Raw genomic sequence first — 19,830 nt, 5'->3', positions numbered from 1 at the left:
CTGTCTGTTACAGTAGCCACGCGCCAAACTCTGTCTGTTACAGTAGCCACGCCTCAAACTCTGTCTGTTACAGTAGCCACGCCCCAAACTCTGTATGTTACAGTAGCCATGCCCCAAACTCTGTATGTTACAGTAGCCACACCCCAAACTCTGTCTGTTATAGTAGCCACACCCCAAACTCTGTCTGTTACAGTAGCCACACCCCAAACTCTGTCTGTTACAGTAGCCACACCCCAAACTCTGTCTGTTACAGTAGCCACACCCCAAACTCTGTCTGCTGCAGTAGCCACGCCCCAAACTCTGTATGCTTCAGTAGCCACGCCCCAAACTCTCAGTCTGCCGCAGTAGCCACGCCCCAAACTCTGTATGTTACAGTAGCCACACCCCAAACTCTGTCTGTTACAGTAGCCACACCCCAAACTCTGTCTGTTACAGTAGCCACACCCCAAACTCTGTCTGTTACAGTAGCCACGCCCCAAACTCTGTATGTTACAGTAGCCACACCCCAAACTCTGTCTGTTATAGTAGCCACACCCCAAACTCTGTCTGTTACAGTAGCCACACCCCAAACTCTGTCTGTTACAGTAGCCACGCCCCAAACTCTGTATGTTACAGTAGCCACACGCCAAACTCTGTCTGTTACAGTAGCCACGCCCCAAACTCTGTATGTTACAGTAGCCACGCCCCAAACTCTGTCTGTTACAGTAGCCACGCCCCAAACTCTGTATGTTACAGTAGCCACACCCCAAACTCTGTCTGTTATAGTAGCCACACCCCAAACTCTGTATGTTACAGTAGCCACACCCCAAACTCTGTCTGTTACAGTAGCCACACCCCAAACTCTGTCTGCTGCAGTAGCCACGCCTCAAACTCTGTCTGTTACAGTAGCCACGCCCCAAACTCTGTCTGCTACAGTAGCCACGCCCCAAACTCTGTCTGCTGCAGTAGCCACGCCCCAAACTCTGTCTGCTGCAGTAGCCACGCCCCAAACTCTGTCTGTTATAGTAGCCACGCCCCAAACTCTGTCTGTTACAGTAGCCACGCGCCAAACTCTGTCTGTTACAGTAGCCACGCCTCAAACTCTGTCTGTTACAGTAGCCACGCCCCAAACTCTGTCTGTTACAGTAGCCACGCACCAAACTCTGTCTGTTACAGTAGCCACACCCCAAACTCTGTCTGTTACAGTAGCCACGCCCCAAACTCTGTCTGTTACAGTAGCCACGCGCCAAACTCTGTCTGTTACAGTAGCCACGCCTCAAACTCTGTCTGTTACAGTAGCCACGCGCCAAACTTTGTCTGTTACAGTAGCCACGCCCCAAACTCTGTCTGTTACAGTAGCCACGCGCCAAACTCTGTCTGTTACAGTAGCCACGCCTCAAACTCTGTCTGTTACAGTAGCCACGCCCCAAACTCTGTATGTTACAGTAGCCACACCCCAAACTCTGTCTGTTATAGTAGCCACACCCCAAACTCTGTATGTTACAGTAGCCACACCCCAAACTCTGTCTGTTACAGTAGCCACACCCCAAACTCTGTCTGCTGCAGTAGCCACGCCTCAAACTCTGTCTGTTACAGTAGCCACGCCCCAAACTCTGTCTGCTACAGTAGCCACGCCCCAAACTCTGTCTGCTGCAGTAGCCACGCCCCAAACTCTGTCTGCTGCAGTAGCCACGCCCCAAACTCTGTCTGTTATAGTAGCCACGCCCCAAACTCTGTCTGTTACAGTAGCCACGCGCCAAACTCTGTCTGTTACAGTAGCCACGCCTCAAACTCTGTCTGTTACAGTAGCCACGCCCCAAACTCTGTATGTTACAGTAGCCACGCCCCAAACTCTGTATGTTACAGTAGCCACACCCCAAACTCTGTCTGTTATAGTAGCCACACCCCAAACTCTGTCTGTTACAGTAGCCACACCCCAAACTCTGTCTGTTACAGTAGCCACACCCCAAACTCTGTCTGCTGCAGTAGCCACGCCCCAAACTCTGTCTGCTGCAGTAGCCACGCCCCAAACTCTGTATGCTTCAGTAGCCACGCCCCAAACTCTCAGTCTGCCGCAGTAGCCACGCCCCAAACTCTGTATGTTACAGTAGCCACACCCCAAACTCTGTCTGTTACAGTAGCCACACCCCAAACTCTGTCTGTTACAGTAGCCACACCCCAAACTCTGTCTGTTACAGTAGCCACACCCCAAACTCTGTCTGCTTCAGTAGCCACGCCCCAAACTCTGTATGCTTCAGTAGCCACGCCCCAAACTCTCAGTCTGCCGCAGTAGCCACGCCCCAATCTCTTCTCCTAGAAACTACTTCAAACACTAGAAAATGCTGTGAAAATTGTGATGCCAGTTGTAACGTAGTGGCAGTAAGTTTTCACTTACATTTCTATCTAGTGTAAGCCAGTGTAGTCCAGAAACGTCTTTTCCAATACTTGAAATCAAACTGGTGTGAAAATTGCTCAGTTCATATCTGAATACCGGACTTACGTAATCCTTTGTTTCGTGGCCAAGTGTTTAATCGTATGTTTTATGTGTGTACTCAGGAAGGAGCGTCCTGTATCTCTGGGTATTTTTTCACTGGCTGGAAGCGATGCGATGAGCCCCGATCTGCGTAGGGAAGCTGTGGAGACCCCAGGGACGGACACATGGAGATATAACAGCCTCAGCCACCCTCGCTCCAACACCAGCCTCAAGGTGAGAAGCGCAACAATTTCCCCATCATTTACTTGTATTAAATCCCCAGTGTGGGAGCGTTTAGGGGAGAACACTGACACCTCAATACTTGCTACACAATGCACAGTGACAGTAACATAACTTTTGAGTGAATGTGTCATTTTGAAAAGAAAATGAACTCCAAATGTCACAAAAATGGCAAGTTACTAACCTTAAAAAAAGCATTGATAAAACAGTGTAAATACAGCTGGAAAACAGCGAAAAATCAACCATATTAATTATTTAAACCCCAGTGCATGATGGGAACACAAGTATCAGAAAAGTTGAGTAGTTGTATTTAATTTTATAATGCTGATTTTTACGCTTTAATTTCTATATGTTTGAGTAATAATATAGAATTTACTTATTTTTTTCTGTAGTTACTTTACCACAAAATCATCTTTATCAGTGTACACTTGTTCTCTTTCTTTTGTGAAATAACGGTAAATATCACTTTATTTCTGTGTGATCTCGACAAATTAATTTATTAAGATCAATGTATCACTTATGTCCTTGTGTAGTTTTTTTGTTTTTTTGACACCTTATATTATATTTTGCTTCATTATGTATCGTGTATAGCTCTTCATTATGCATTTTAGTGATTGTTTTTATTGTTATTATTGTGTAAAGCACTTTGTGCATTGTAGCTTTAAAAGTGCTCTATAAATAAAATTGTTCTTATTATTGTAAAACTGTGGTAAAACATCAACGCTTAGGTTTTAAATCTAGTAAGTAAACAACAAAATGCCAACAAACGTCCATTCTATCATGTTGGTTTTGCGATCCAATGATTTCTTTCTGATTATTTTTCTGATAAAACTTCCATTTGTGGGTGAATGATGGGTGTGCACTGCAAAAAATCTTACTTAATATTTTTGTCTTGTTTCTAGTCCAAACATCTAAAAATTCTTAAAACAAGAAGTATTTACTAGACAAGTAAAAGTAATTGTCTTGTTTTGGGGAAAATAACTCAAAATGAAGAGAGTTTTTGCTTAAAATAAGATAAATAATCTGCCAATGGGGTGAGAAAAATAATCTTAATTCAAACAGAAAACAAGATTATTTTTCTCACCCCATTGGCAGATTATTTATCTTATTTTAAGCAAAAACTCTCTTCATTTTGAGTTATTTTTCCTCAAAACAAGACAATAATTTTTACTTGTCTAGTAAATGTTTCTTAATGTAAGATATTTAGACTAGAAACAAGACAAAAATACTAAGTATGAAAAGCATTTTTTGCAGTGTGTGTGACGTTGTTCCAGAGAGGCGTGTTACGGGCAGGTTTTAGTGAACCAGTGTGGTTGTGGGCTCGGTTCTACAGGCCCGAGGCTATAAGCCCAGCCTGATTAAAGCCCTGCCTCGCACTGGCCCAACAGTGGAAACATGGCTAATGTTCTGCTTCCCAGAAAGTGAACGTGGGTTCGTGGGAATAAAGGCGATGACGCCACAGGTCGTTTGTATTGAGAGAGCTTCCCTTCTGAATGGGACATATGTTAAAGAAGCCAGAGCGAGCACTGCCAGCGGGAAGGAAGCTCCTTCTGTGCCCTGCATGCTTAAACAGTGCCGAGAGCCAGACAAACAGGCCTGGGCTGATCCTGGGTCAGTTCTTAGCGTTACAAAACGCCCTGTTTTTGTTGCTCTGGAACCTTTCGTGTCCTACAGAGATCCACCACACTTAGGCCCCTTCATACATATTCATGTTAATGAAGGAATCATTTGCCGCCAACCTCTTCCTGCCATGTTTGTGTTCTCAACCCTCCAAACTCAAGACAAACAAACTACTCAACAGTATTGGTGTATGGCTTGCAAGAATACACTGCAAAAAATTATTTTCTTACTTAGTATTTGTGTCTTGTTTCTAGTCTAAATATCTAAAAATTCTTACATTTAAGAAACATTTACTAGACAAGTAAAAATGATCATCTTGTTTTGGGGAAAAAATAACTTAAAATTAAGAGTTTTTGCTTAAAATAAGATAAATAATCTGCCAATGGGGTGAGATAAATAATCTTGTTTTCTGTTTGAATTAAGATTATTTTTCTCACCCCATTGGCAGATTATTTATCTTATTTTAAGCAAAAACTCTCTTCATTTTGAGTTATTTTCCCCCAAAACAAGACAATTACTTTTGCTTGTCTAGTAAATACTTCTTGTTTTAAGAATTTTTAGATGTTTGGACTAGAAACAAGACAAAAATACTGAGGAAGAAGAGCATTTTTTGCAGTGTATTCTATTCTAAGAGGACATATTTTTTCACGTTGTGTGTAATGTTGTGGTTTGAGCATGAAAAAGCTCTGAAAATGTTCCAAAGTCCCTCCATCGGGAGAACAAACACATCACAATATTTCTCATCATAATATTTCATACGCATATTAAAGGGACGGGGCCTGCTTGAGTTCGTCAGTAGTGTGTTGAAATCGGCGGTTATGGTAAGGGGGCGACCAATCACAACACACCGCTCCAGCTGACCAATTAGAGCACAGTGAAGGAGGGGCTTCATAGAGACAGGAACTAAACAGAGTTACTGACAGACTGGGAAGAGAGGAGCCGCAACAATGGAGAATATGAGGAATAATCAACATTCAAGCTGGAAAACCTGCTCTAGTAGCGCCAGAAAACAAAATAGAGAGAGAGAGAGAGAGAGAGAGAGCATAGTAAAAAAAAAAAAATCTTACAATATTGAGGAACAAATGTCCCACGTAATCCGCCTTTGGGGAAACCCATTTTGATCGACCACTAGACTTGCCTGATCTGAATCCACTCCTCTCCTGATTCGAATTGATTTTGTCAGCAATGATGGCATTGTTGGTCTCTCGCGTCCTATAATAGGCTGACCTTGAAGCCCGTCTCAATCTAGGCCTGATGCAGGAGTTTTTGAAGGATGCCGATCATATTTCAGCTGTCAGTGCTGGAGTCTGATGAGGAGCCAAAGACTTTAGATATACCAAGACACTGCACTCATATTACTAATGAATGGGAGAAAGTGCAGCGTGCAAAAGGCCCGCCCTCTAAATGAGGCCAAATTTACACAGGTCTTTATATCTACTGCAGGTCTTTATACACAATTCTGATTTGGTGTCTATATTTGATTTTTTTTTGGCGACCCGCTTGCATCATCTTTACAAAATCGACCCGTATATGAAATTTGCATTACACTTGCGAAACAGCCCCGGACGTTCTGACCCAAAAAGGGAAGTAAAATGGCGCGATATGCAATGGACGTGAATGATGGATGCAGACGAAATGATAATTCAATGATTTGCTTTCTGCGCTATTGCTCAACATTGCTCTCGTCTTCCATCGCTCCATTAGTGTCATGTGATCGCAGTTCATGTCCAGCTGAGTTGATGTCATTCACCTCCGTCTCTTTCTCAATGACGTACATCTCACATTTACTTGGGAATATCCAATTTGACCGCTTACATGGCAGATGCAAATGCACGTGTCCGGATCATATCGGATTTATTACCACATATGAGTGAGGCCTGAATCTGATCTGAAGATATCGGAATTCATGCGGGGTTTTTTCCTGCCTACACATGTTCAATGTCATATCTGATCTGTGCCACATAAGAGGGAAAAATCAGAATTGAACCAGTGGCGGCTGCTTTACTCCACTGCATCCCACGCTTTGCATTACTCTTGGTGATGTAAGGCTTGGATGAGCTGCTCGGCCATGGAAACCCATTCCATGAAGCTCTCTCCGCTGTTCTTGAGCTCATCTGAAGGCCACAGAAGTCTGGAGGTCTGGAGCTGTTGACTCTGCAGAAAGTTAGAGCCTTCTGCGCACTGTGACCCTCAGCATGCGCTGACCCCGCTCTGGGATTTAACACTTCGTGGCTGAGTTGCTGTTGTTCCCAATGGCTTCCACTTTGTTATAATCCCACTAATAGTTGAGCGTGGAATATTTAGTAGTGAGGAAATGTCAGGAATGGACTTATTGCACAGGTGTCAGCCTATCACGGCCCCACGCTTGAGTTCACTGAGCTCCTGAGAGCGACCCATTCTTTCACTAATGTGTGTAGAAGCGTCTGCAGGCCGAGAGCTGGAGTTATACACCTGTGGCCATGAAGAGACTGAACACCTGAACTCAAGGATTTGGCCCAATACTTTTGGCAATATAGAGTGTGTATTGAAGTAGGAACGCAGCATCAGTGTCTTGAGATGGGACATCTTTATTAGACAGTTAATGTTGCTGATGTGAAATATGGCATGTAAATGTGAGCATAGCAAGCAGATTTCATGGTTTCTCCATTCATGTAATTAACTTGGTCTTGAATGCCCAAAATAGCATCCAGAAGGTGTTGCAAATATGGCCGTTAACTATTGATAGATAACTTCTGCCCTGACTGGATGAGTTACCTTCATTAGTATGATATTAGAAAGTTGTGGAGGCTTGAGCCCTTTTTTTTAATAGTTTATTTTCACTTTTGAAAGTCACAGTAGATATGCATCAGGCTGTGTTATTTCATAAGTTCGATGAATATTTGATTTTGCATTATAAGACCCTTTCATGGTTACTGGTGAGTAATCTTTTACTTTTAATCTTTCGACTTTCAGAAGCACAAAGGCTCCGTCAGACTCCCACTGTGCAGTGATACAGACTGGCCTTTGTGCGCTCCATGACTCTGCGTTTCTCTCCATATCATCCTCCAGAGTCTCGGCTTCTGAGAGAGATGAGAAACTAGGCCATGACTTGCTGTCAGCCCCTCCTCAGGTTAAACGGCTCTGAACTGGCACATGCTGCCATGGAGACCCGAGAGAGTCGAGGAGCATCCTGCAAGCGGTTTTGTTTTGTGCTTTTGTTGGCTTGTGCGCATATGTCAGCGAGACAAACTGCGCTTTGAAGTCTTGTGTAAAACCTACTGTCGGTTCCTGCCGCTCACTGTGGATTAGTTGGTCTTCCATAACCGATTGATTTTAATGAGAGCTTTGGTTCTTTTTATAGACACAGGTGTAGTGCTGTTTAAAAAGGCACATTAATAAAACATCTCATTATCCGAAGAGCTGCGAGGCGATGGCCTCACAATATGCCGCTGTGTAGACAAACTAACAGCATTCACAATTTCACTCATCTATCTTCTGATATTCTTCATCAATGGAGAACGACACACAGAGCATGTAAGGACGAAACACTTAAGGCCAGGGCTCGACATTAACGCTTGTGGAACAAGTGGATTTTTTAAAGGGGAAGTGAAAGAGAATTTAACTTGCCCGATGACGGACAAGAGGATTAAAACGGCAATAACAAAAAATAACAAGTCAATCACCAAAATGCAGGAATGATTGTGCATTAATTTAGCATAACGGTGTCCGCGGGGTTTTAAAAAGTATTAAAAAGTGATAAATCAAAACTGTCAAATTTAAGGCCATTTAAAGTGTTAAATGTGGTCCCAGAGGTATTATTTTTTCAGACTATCAGGTGTCCTATTGAGATTTAAATTCTATCTGCGTTCGCGTTAGTTCGTTTAAATATGGGCTTTAGCATATCTGGGCACATAATCAAAGATCTTTCGTCTCCGTCTCAACGTATGTTTGAAGCTGACGTCATATTTAGCGGTCGATCGGCATCATCTCAGAGCACTGCGCGCTCAACAGAAGGGGCTGGCTTACGGTTTATTTTAGACTTGCTTCAAGGCATATCTTCAATGACTATCCTCATAAGAGCAATCTTAAATGATTTATATAAAGTCTAAAATGAACAAAAAGAGGATGAGGCGAGATCCATAGACAGTGAGATCCGCGTGTGTGTCTGCTCTTAAAGGGGCAGCAGCCAATAAAGCTTCCTGTCAGTAAAGTTAAAGAACAAAGGGAACAGAGAAAATGACTCGCTGCTCTTAACTAAATAACTTTTGTAGCTTTAATAAGGATTAACTATTTAATTTATAGTTTATACAGTGCAGACTGCATATAACTTTGATAACTTTATTACATTTCTGTATATTTCCTAACTGTTCAGACAGGAAGGGCAGGAGTAAACATGACATTTATTATGGGTTTATGTTAGCAGTTGTTTTAAGTTTACTTAAATTAAAAAAGTTATATTTTTGAAGCCTAATAATAAATGTAAAAAAAAAAAAAAAAATCAGTAGCTGTATTAATATCAGTAGTACTGGCCTTCATTCATAAAAAGATGCCATTTAAACAAGTATTTAAAAGATACTGTCTTTATGTTGTTTCTACATTATTTGATTAACTGTGAAATTATTATATTAAAAAATATATATTAAAAACGTACAAAAACATTTATTTTTTATTGCGATTAATTGCGATTAATCACAGAAAATGTGTGATTAATCTAGTTAAAGTTTTTAATCGATTGACAGCACTAGTTTTTAGTATTTTGTTAAATTCAATAACTTATCACAGTTATAGAAATGTTATATTTGGCTCAGTTTTTGTTGTTGAAAAAAAAAACACTAAATAATTTAATTGCTGAATTACCAATTATTAATTGAAATCAAATGTGTATGCAGTAATGCTTCTCCTTAACCAACCATTGTGAATGTTGAGATCTATTTTACTGTCTGAATGATAACTTATGACAGATTTCCTCCTGGTGTCGATTCTAAATCTATTCTGTTTTTGTATGTTAGATATGTCAAAATCTGTGCAAATAATAGAAAGGTCGCTGATTAACACTTGCAATTCAGTGTCGTGATGGTTTTAAAAAATATTCTGAAGGTAGTAAAAAAGGTATTAAAAAGTAGTAAATTTAACTTAAGGATTGCTGTATGTACCCTGTGTAAGTGGCGATCGATAGTGGATAATACTGCCCTACAAAGGCAAAAGACCTTAACTCACTGGAGTGTGGAACTGAGAAAAATGACTTTAAAGATTTTTTGTTGTCCAGCCAAATTAGTTATAGGTAGGACACTGGAAATCTGGCATTTAGATGTTTTAGTAATGACAATTATCTACATACACTTTTTTTTTACTCAAACTTGACTTTTGACCCCTATTTTGAAGTTACGGCACTCTGCCTTTGTATTGTCTGCAAAAAATGTGGAGTCATGCCAAGGCAAATGGCAGTAACTTCCATATTATCAATATTTGGTTGCTGATCACCATTTGCAAAATCAATATAGCAACACCTTTATAAAATCTAATGATCATGGCATTTATTTTGGATGATTTACAATTAATTATAGCCATCTTCTTATTATTAAGGACACAATACCTCAAGTAAAGAGTATCTTCATTGGTGTGCAGCAAAACTAACAGGTTGATAGGTGACACTGAATTATATGAACAAGATAAGATTATTTCTAATAAGTAAACATTTGCATATATAATGCAAAGATATAAAAAATAGAACAAATAAAAAATCTTGTAAAAATGCATGGGATTGGAATAAGATAAATAGCAAACAGTGCCGCTGGTTAATCAAGGGTTAAGTTTGGCTATCTAATGACAGCGCTGACTGGATCGGATTGCCCATTCATAGGCTAAACAGAGTAATTATTTATTGCAATATGTTTTTAATGTTTTTATCTAGTAAAAAAATATACAGTAGGCTACATAGCTTATACTTTTACATCTTTGAATGAAAATCGCCTATAGCCTAAAATGACAACTTTTAGATTGATGTGAACGACAAGTAGGAATAATTCTCAGAATGCTTGTGGATTAAACATCCCCGATGACGTTCATTGCCATGGATTTTATCGGGTTTACAAGAAAAGGTAGGATATATGGATATAATTGCGAACTGTTACTAGCCTACTGATTGTATGCGTGATCGCACACTGTCACTGCATTCGAGTATCTACACACACTCGTGCAGTGGGCAGCCCCAGACTGCCTGACAGCGCGCTGAGAGAATATTCTGCATTATGAAAACATGTATGACAGTACACAGACTACACCGTAACTTAAACGCGGCAAACTTTAATAGACAGTAAAACAAATGCGGGACACCATAACTGCATGTCGGTACCGTAACTTAATTTAGACGCATGGCTAAACAAAGGCAGAGTACCGTAACTCAGTTTGAGTGTTCTAAAACAAAGGCAAAGAGCGGTAACTGCTGTTACGGTGTTCTGCCTTGGTTTCTCCTGGGCTTTTGGAAGTTACTGTTCAGACAATCCATAATTTTCTCGAAAAAACAACATAATTGACTAACGATATTTATCCACATAATAAAGGAGGTCTTGAAAGTCCCAAAAATGTCAATAACTCATTTTCGACCAAAAACGAAGTTACGGCCTATTGCCTTTGCACGGCAGAATAGTATAATGTATAATGAAGTGAAGGTGGCGCTGTTGACGCTCCACAGCCTCTCGAGGAGAAATCACAACACATGAGCGCCGCTCACACTGAGAAACTGATCTAAACATTCAACATGTGGAGATTTTATATTTATAACATATGATACAGATAATTTATTCAGATACAGTTTTCCTGAATGCCATCACGACTGAAAATGACACTGATTTCATATGACGGCTCAATAAACAAGTAATTAACATCAAACATTGTAGTTGCAATATTGACTGTTTTTGTTGCATTTCAGCAGTGAAAATAGATCACAGCAGAACCATAACGCCTCAGCAGCAGTGTGTGTGTTACTGAATGATTCAGTGTTGGAATGAATCGTTTGGATGAATCTACTCATTGACTCGCTCATTAAGACTCACCTGCTGCCCTTACTGGAGGTTTAGTTTCATGTTTAAACATACTTTCCAACATTTCTTATTTGTCTATTCAAAGTAAACAGTGTAAATTACTGAATTTGATTGGTAACAGCCCAACAGTGTCTTATTTTAATTTAATGTATAGATCAAATTTAAGAATATAATATGAAATCTGAATCTTTATTAAAAAAGATTAGGGGGGAAATTAGGGGGATTAAGGTAAAAATATCACAAATATTTAGATTTAAAATGTCAAAGCTGATTGAACACTGATGAGAATATGCTTCAGAATAAATTACATTTACAAAAAAAAAAAATGTTTTTAAATCAAGCACATGAACATGCTTAATGTCGAGCCCTGCTTAAGGTAAAATAGACTCATTGGGAAAACACGCCTATACATACAATTCACTGAAGTTTACAGCTGAAATGGACACTAGAGGCCGTTAAACACCAATAGATTTGATTCCTTTTCACACAGATTATGATTTCAGTGGCAAATTATGGACTTATTTTCATGCAGTTTCTTGCACAACGCTGTGTTATGAGTAGGCCTGCCCCCTAATAGTCGACTAGAAGAGGCTTAGTCAAACTAAATTTTATTAGCATATGTATTTGTAGCGGGTTAGTCTCTCTTCGTCATCTCACTAACACTCCAGTGGGCGGGGCCAAAGTTGTGATAATGAGGTGGGTGGAGCTAAAGTTGCATGATGAAGTGGGCGGAGCTAAAATTGTGATGATGAAGTGGGCGGAGCTAAAGTTGCATGATGAAGTGGCCGTTGATCTTCTGCAGAGGCTCATACCACAACGAGTCGTTTAGGGGCTTAGTTGCAATAACTCTTTTAATACAAATTTTGATACTTAAAATTAAACTTAAAATGCATTATGTGAATTAAAATGGGTTTCCATTGTCATCTCATGTTGATTTCCAAAATTTAAATTCAATCTGGCTCCAATAAAAAGTGCACCATAAAAATACACACAGTACAAATTCAGTCATGCTTTGATAGATCATAAGAGACAGATTATGTGTAATCCTGGCCTACATTTAATTTTACAGTAGTTTACAGCTTAATCTGGATTTGACAAGTTCCTGATGCATTCTGGGGACCGTCCTGACTTTCTCTTTATATAATGGCAATGCAGTTCCCATCTGCCACCTCTCTGCACTGCAAAAAATGCTTTTCTTACTTAGTATTTTTGTCTTGTTTCTAGTCCAAACATCTAAAAGATTCTTAAAACAAGAAGTATTTACTAGACAAGCAAACGTAATTGTCTTGGGGAAAAATAACTCAAAATGAAGAGAGTTTTTGCTTAAAATAAGATAAATAATCTGCCAATGGGGTGAGAAAAATAATCTTAATTTAAACAGAAAACAAGATTATTTTTCTCACCCCATTGGCAGATTATTTATCTTATTTTAAGCAAAAACTCTCTTCATTTGGAGTTATTTTCCCCCAAACAAGACAATAGTTTTTACTCGTCTAGTAAATGTTTCTCAATGTAAGAATTTTTAGATATTTTGACTAGAAACAAGACAAATACCAAGAAAGAATTTATACACATTATACACAGAATTCATGTTTTTTCCTGTACGTTTCTCTCTGGGCAGCTGGAGACGGATGGTAAGAGTTCACAGGACAGTTTGGAGACCCATTGGAGCGACTCCAGTAAGGTAGCCCGTCCGATAGTCCTGCCGCGATCTTCAGCCGCAGTGCAGCGTAGTGTGTGTAGTGTGTGCTATATTTGGCTTGTCTCCACATCCCTGACTGGATAGTGAAAGTGTGTCTGCATTCATAGCCCATAGTCCACAAACTGCTGTCTGCAACTGCCTCCTAACCTCCTAAACAACCAAAGAAAGGCTTACAGATGTCCAGTTCCCTGGAAATGTTTCGGATTTGGTTGCATTCAGCATCTGTGTGGTTGGTTGATGTTATCGCTTGCCATTTTCAATGTAGTCAAAGCAATATTCCTGGTTATTTTTAATGTCTAACTTCTAAAATTAGTAGGAAATATGGAAATGGTGCTTTTGTGTCCTTTTTAAAGCTAGAAAGATCTTATTTAAAGCTCTAGTATTTACTGTATTGGAAAACATAAACCCTGAATTCTAGTAAACGATAACCTGGAATATTTCTTTGATTTTATATTTTGTTTATTATAGCACTAAATAATTGTTTTGTTCACTTTTATTGTTTTCCCTCATCTGTGGATACTTTTTAAGGAGAAAATTAAACATTTGGGTTCTGTAAAAGTCTCCCTGCTCAACAAAGCTGCATTTATCTGATCATAAATATTATATTCCTCCAGTGTAGATGATCTGAATATATAGTAAAGTGTGATTTATTCCTGTGATCAAAGCTGAGTTTATCATCATTACTCCAGTCTTCAGTGTCACATGATCCTTCACTAATCATTCTCACATGAGGATCTGATCATCAACACACATTTAGGATTATTATCAGTGTTCAGATTTTTGTGGATACCATTATAGGACTCAAAAGAACTTTAAACATAGAAATATTTATAACATTATAAATGTCTTTACTGCCACTTTCGATCAATTTAATGCGTCCTTGCTTAATAAAAAGATTAATTTATTTTTTCAATCTTCATCTCAAAACTAGTGTGTGTGTGTGTGTGTGTGTGTGTGTGTGTGTGTGTGTGTGTGTGTGTGTGTGTGTGTGTGTGTGTGTGTGAGCCTGTTTATGTGGTTTATGAGGACACAAATTTGTATAACTACATGGGTATTACACTGGTATTACACTATAAATGTGGTTTATGAGGACATATCAAATGGCCTTAAAAACATACTAAATGATGTTTTTTTGAGAAAGTAAAAATGCAGAATGTTTCCTGTGATGGGTAGGTTTAGGGGCAGTGTAAGGGGATAGAAAATACGGTTTGTACAGTATAAAAACCATTACGCCTATGGAGAGTCCCTGTAAACCACATAGACCAACATGTGTGTGTGTGTGTGTGTGTGTGTGTGTGTGTGTGTAATAAATATAAAGTTTATATATAGTAATAGTTCTATAACATTCTATAATGTATAACATAGTTATAAAATTATATATATATAATTAGTATATATAAAATACAATTAAATCAGTATATTGTGTATAAATACTATTTAAATAGTTTTATAATAGTCATGTCAGTGATGTCAAATTGATTACAATAAAAGTTTGTTTGCATAATATATATATTATGCATATATATATATATTATATATATATATATTATTATATATATATTATATATATAAATACACACCTTCATGTATATATTAAAGAAATATTTGTATGTATGTATATATATATATATACACAAAAATTCTTACATATATACATTTGTGTGTGTATATATGTATATATATATATACACTGTACACACACACACACACACACACACACACACACATATATATATATATATATATATATATATATATATATATATATATATATATATAATGCAAAATGCAAACACAATTTTGGGTGCAATCACGATTAATCGATTTGACAGCACTACATATAATATAATATGCACGCAGCATGTCTGTCCTCCGTATCGTGGTGTGCTGATGACATTCTGGACTTGAATAATTTTGTTAATCTTCATGATTAATTTGGACATTCCCATTTAGCACATATGTGGAGTTGATGACTAGTTATTAATACTCATTATGACTCAAAGTGTATGGCTCATGCCGCTGGTAATGCTTCATGCACCGGGGTTTGTTTTCAGGATGAGCTTTCTGGCGCTGGTAGGGGACAGTCCAAATCCGGCACAGCGGTTTCTGCGGCGGCTTCAGGTGCGGTGCCGGAGGCCGAGGGTTTGGACCAGAACATGGACTCCAGCTGCAATAAACCAGACGACCTACAGGAGGCTGCGGCATCAGAGGCGCCATCTACAGGTGACTCCACATGTCAATCCTATGGGCGGGGCCACCTGTCATTCACAGGAGATCCACCAATAGCAAACCACAGCCATCCAATCAACTCCTCACAGACACACACTGCAAAAAATGCTTTTCTTACTTAGTATTTTTGTCTTGTTTTGAGTCAAAATATCAAAAAATTCTTACATTTAAGAAACATTTACTAGACAAGTAAAAGTTATTGTCTTTTGTTTTGGGAAAAAATAACTCAAAATGAAGAGAGTTTTTGCTTAAAATAAGATAAATAATCTGCCAATGTTTTAAGTTCACTTAAATTCAAAACTGCTATATTTTTGAAGCCTAATAGTAAATGTAAAAAAAATTAGCTGTATTAATATCAGTAATAGGCTACTGGCCTTCATTCATAAAAAGATGCCCTTTAATAAAGTATTTAAAATATACTGTCTTTATGTTGTTTCTACATTAATTTGATTAACTGTGAAATTATTATATTAAAAAATATATTAAAAACGTACAAAAAAATAATTTTTATTGCGATTAATCACAGAAAAATGTGTGATTAATCTAGTTAAAGTTTTTAATTGATTGACAGCACTAGTTTTTAGTATTTTGTTAAATTCAACAACTTATCACAGTTATAGAAATGTAATATTTGGCTCAGTTTTTGTTGTTGAAAAAAAAAAACTAAATAATTTAATTGCTGAATTACCAATTATTAATTGAATTCAAATGTGTGTGCAGTAATGCTTCTCCTTAACCAACCATTGTGAATGCTGAGATCTATTTTACTGTCTGAATGATAACTTATAAGTTAAATCTATTCTTTTTTGTATGTTATATATGTCAAAATCTGTGCAAATAATAGAAAGGTCGCTGATTAACACTTGCAATTCAGTGTCGTGATGGTTTTAAAAAATATTCTGAAGGTAGTAAAAAGGTATTAAAAAGTAGTAAATTTAACTTAAGGATTGCTGTATATACCCTGTTAATAAATAAAACATGCATCAAGTACTTTAAACATGCAATTGCCTTGTTTTTCTGTTGAATGTTTGTTTAAGTAAGTAAAATAGTTTAAGATTGCATGACTTATTTTGAGATTGGGTGGGTTTGTTACATGCAGTCTCAAAACTTCTGTGCAGAAGTTTGGTTTTAAATGCATACTGTGTTTGCAGATGGTTTCATCATCGTCATTAGCGCGTCTGGAAGCGTTTTGCTGCCATCGTGAGGCTACAGAAACTTAAAGTCTGAATGTTGAACTCCAAAATCCCTAGTGTTGTGATGAATTTTAGGCCTTTTGAATACACCTGACTGATATTTTTGTGCTCAGGAGCCGATCAAAGTGAGAACGCGGAGCGATCGGAGGTCCAGGCGATCATCGAGTCCACACCAGAACTGGACATGGACCTGAGTGGATGCAAAGGCTCCAGGTGCGCCGAACACACACTTTCCTCTGGATTTCATCTGGACGCTATTAGGCGAAGGGAAGCTTTTTCTGTCGTGTGTGTGTTCACCAGTGTTGCGCGGGTTGATCCAATGAGCCCGTGGTTACGAGTCATCCAAAAATATTTTAATGATATTCGGGTCGCGGTCAGTCGGGTTGTTTGAAGTAAAGATGCCAATTAAACCTTTGTTATTTATACAGTAGACACAATTTCCTATGAAATGCATTGGCATGAGGATCCTCTGCGTTCCAGCATTAGTGCAGCCAGTGACGCACATTTAGCTCCGCAGCTCGAATCATAGAGGCAATATTATTCAATTTTCAATATCCTGATTCAATATTATTTCTACACAGCGCGAGGAAAGCTACAAATAAATAGCTAATCTTCTGTTTTAGGCCACCAACGGCACCTTATAGCCCTTTAACCTCTTTCCTGACGCGGGACAAAACGCCCGATTGGCGATTTCCCAACATGCTGAGCTGAGCAATCCCATTGGACCATTTTAATAGGCTACTTTTAGATGCATATAGCTCAGTAATGTCAGTTTAATGTATTTTCTGAGAGGGGGCGAGTATTTTGTTTGGAAAGTCAGAGATGCAGTCTTCGATTAGACTGGATAAACACATGCAGAATCTTAATTGTTAAGAAAACGAAACAAAATAAATGAATAATTATACGCTACGATGAGCATTTACTACATTTTAAAAAATGCGGGTCGTGTACAATATTTTGTTCTTTTTTTTTTGCAGTCTGAATTGGGGCCAGGTCACACTGCAAAAAATGCTTTTCTTACTCAGTATTTTTGTCTTGTTTCTAGTCCAAACATCTAAACATTCTTAAAACTAGAAGTATTTACTAAACAAGCAAAATTATTGTCTTGTTTTGGGGAAAAATAACTCTAAATGAAGAGAGTTTTTGCTTAAAATAAGATAAATAATCTGCCACTGGGGTGAGAAAAATAATCTTGTTTTCTGTTTGAATTAAGATTATTTTTCTCACCCCATTGGCAGATTATTTATCTTATTTTAAGCAAAAACTCTCTTCATTTAGAGTTATTTTTCCCAAAATGAGACAATAATATTTACTTGTCTAGTAAATGTTTCTTATTGTAAGAATTTTTAGATATTTCAAAAAAAATACTAAGTAAGAAAAGCATTTTTTGCAGTGTAGTTGAAAACGTTGGTCGGGTGCGGATTGTTTATACATTGACCCGCGCATCGTGTGTGTGTGTGTGTGTGTGTGTGTGTGTGTGTGTGTGTGTGTGTGTGTGTGTGTGTGTGTGTGTGTGTTCACCATCTCTATTTCTCTCAGCACTCCCACTAAAGGCATCGAGAACTTGGCCTTTGACCGAAACACGGACTCTCTCTTTGAGGAGCTCTCGTCTGCAGGAAATGATCTCATAGGAGACGTGGATGAAGGTGCTGATCTGCTGGGTGAGTCGCTCAGAGCTCACTATAATCATAATAATAATAATTCACAAATGGAAACCAGTGATATTTTAGGTGTAGTTTTAGATTTAGTTTTATCCAATAGCAGTGCAGGCTCTAAATTCCACCTAACAAATATTACATTACCAATGCATACACAGGTATGTAATCAAATGTCTGCACATATCTGTCATATTTGCACGGGTTACTTTTGTTTAATTGTACAGTTCCTTATTTGTAAGCACTTTCAAAATGAGACAAAATTTAATTGTACAACTGTACAGTGACAAAGTTTTCTATTCTATTCTAGATTTTATTTTTAATTTCTATTTTTAAAATATTTAATAATATTTTAGTAAAAGTTTTGTCTTTTTTGTGTTTAAATATAATAATAATAATAATAATAATAATAATAATATATTTTATTTATAATACACTTTTCATTCCGAAGAATCTCAAGTGCAACCATGGAAAAGGGAAAAATAACAAAAATGAATAAAAAGTAAAAAATATAGAATATAACAAACTAGGGCTGTCCTCGACTAAGGATTTAGACAATCGAATCAGAATTGTCAAATCTCTCTATGGTCGACTGATAGTCGAATCATCTGTGTGTGTGAATGGGTTTGGGAAGGGCACGACACTTGTCAGCAGAAGAGTAAAACTATTTTTATTTTCCTTTACACACTGCGCACAGCAAACACTTAATAAAGCGACCAAAACTGCCTGCCAACTGACAGACGAACTGACAATGGCTTTCTTATTTAGGTTTAAATAGCCTAAAAGGTAATGTGGTGGATAAACATTAATAAACCGTTTTCTCATAACATGTTAAAGCCGCGATCGAAATACAGAACATCACACAAATATATAAAAGAACATTTTGATAAATAAACCTAAAAAAAAATACTTGCCTAGAGAGGAAAACACTTTGAGTGTGTTTACATGCACGTTCTGAAGCCGATTGTGCCTAAAGCGGGTGAAGATCCCCCGCTTAATATCCATAATAAGGGCTAGATGTCTTACGGCGGAGTCACCATCGGCATCACCGGCGGCCATCTTGTCACAGGCAGGCTTTCTGTTGGGCTCTGTGGAACCTGATGTAAGATGAGTGATCTGTACGAGGATTAATACTCTTATCTCGCTGAAATCTTGACGGATTTACAAATGGTTTGGTTTCTTACAAACGTTATTAACATGGCTACAAATCTGGATGCTTTAACACGTGGAAATTGTAGCTTTTCATTTCGATAAACGACTTAATCGTGCAGCTTGTGTATTACGGCTAACTTACATACACGTTATCAAGGCTGAGACCACAATCGAGCTGTTCAGTTTTATTGACACCAATAACGATTTTATGACAACCAATCTTTTGTCTAGTTAAAATAAACTTAGTTTGCATGTTTTTTTTGTTTGTTTAATTTTTTTTTTTTTAATACAAATTATTTTATTATATTCTTATTAAAAAAGCATATATATATATAGAGCTAGCTCTGGGGAAAAAATTCAGAGCTGTATATGTGTATAAATATATATAATTTCTCATGTTGCCATTCGGTACACAGTTTTAGTAGCCTATATATTGATTTAACATAAATACCGTGTGTGTGTGTGTGTGTGTGTGTGTGTATTCATTGCACCCATCTGTTCTGTTCAATGTTACTTTCATATTAAAGTCCATGGTTATAATTATTCATAAGTATGTAGTGTCATAACT

At 37.9% G+C, this 19,830-nt stretch overlaps 1 protein-coding gene across 4 annotated transcripts in view; it reads left to right on the top strand.

Moving 5' to 3' along the window:
* spag9b (sperm associated antigen 9b) overlaps positions 1-19,830 on the top strand; it is a 112,808-nt gene that overhangs the window by 48,838 nt on the left and 44,140 nt on the right. For 2 of the 4 annotated variants that reach the window (XM_067430746.1, XM_067430748.1), the window contains 5 exons: positions 2,536-2,686; positions 12,953-13,015; positions 15,088-15,256; positions 16,569-16,668; positions 17,995-18,116. In XM_067430746.1, the coding sequence (XP_067286847.1) occupies positions 2,536-2,686; positions 12,953-13,015; positions 15,088-15,256; positions 16,569-16,668; positions 17,995-18,116 (605 nt within the window). Of the gene's footprint in view, positions 1-2,535; positions 2,687-12,952; positions 13,016-15,087; positions 15,257-16,568; positions 16,669-17,994; positions 18,117-19,830 lie in introns of those variants that run through there. The other 2 variants (XM_067430749.1, XM_067430747.1) reach the window with 2 other exon arrangements.

The sequence above is a fragment of the Pseudorasbora parva genome, chromosome 21 (genome assembly GCF_024679245.1).
Source record: "Pseudorasbora parva isolate DD20220531a chromosome 21, ASM2467924v1, whole genome shotgun sequence".
NCBI lineage: Eukaryota > Metazoa > Chordata > Actinopteri > Cypriniformes > Gobionidae > Pseudorasbora > Pseudorasbora parva.
This window is presented reverse-complemented; position numbering and strand designations above follow the sequence as displayed.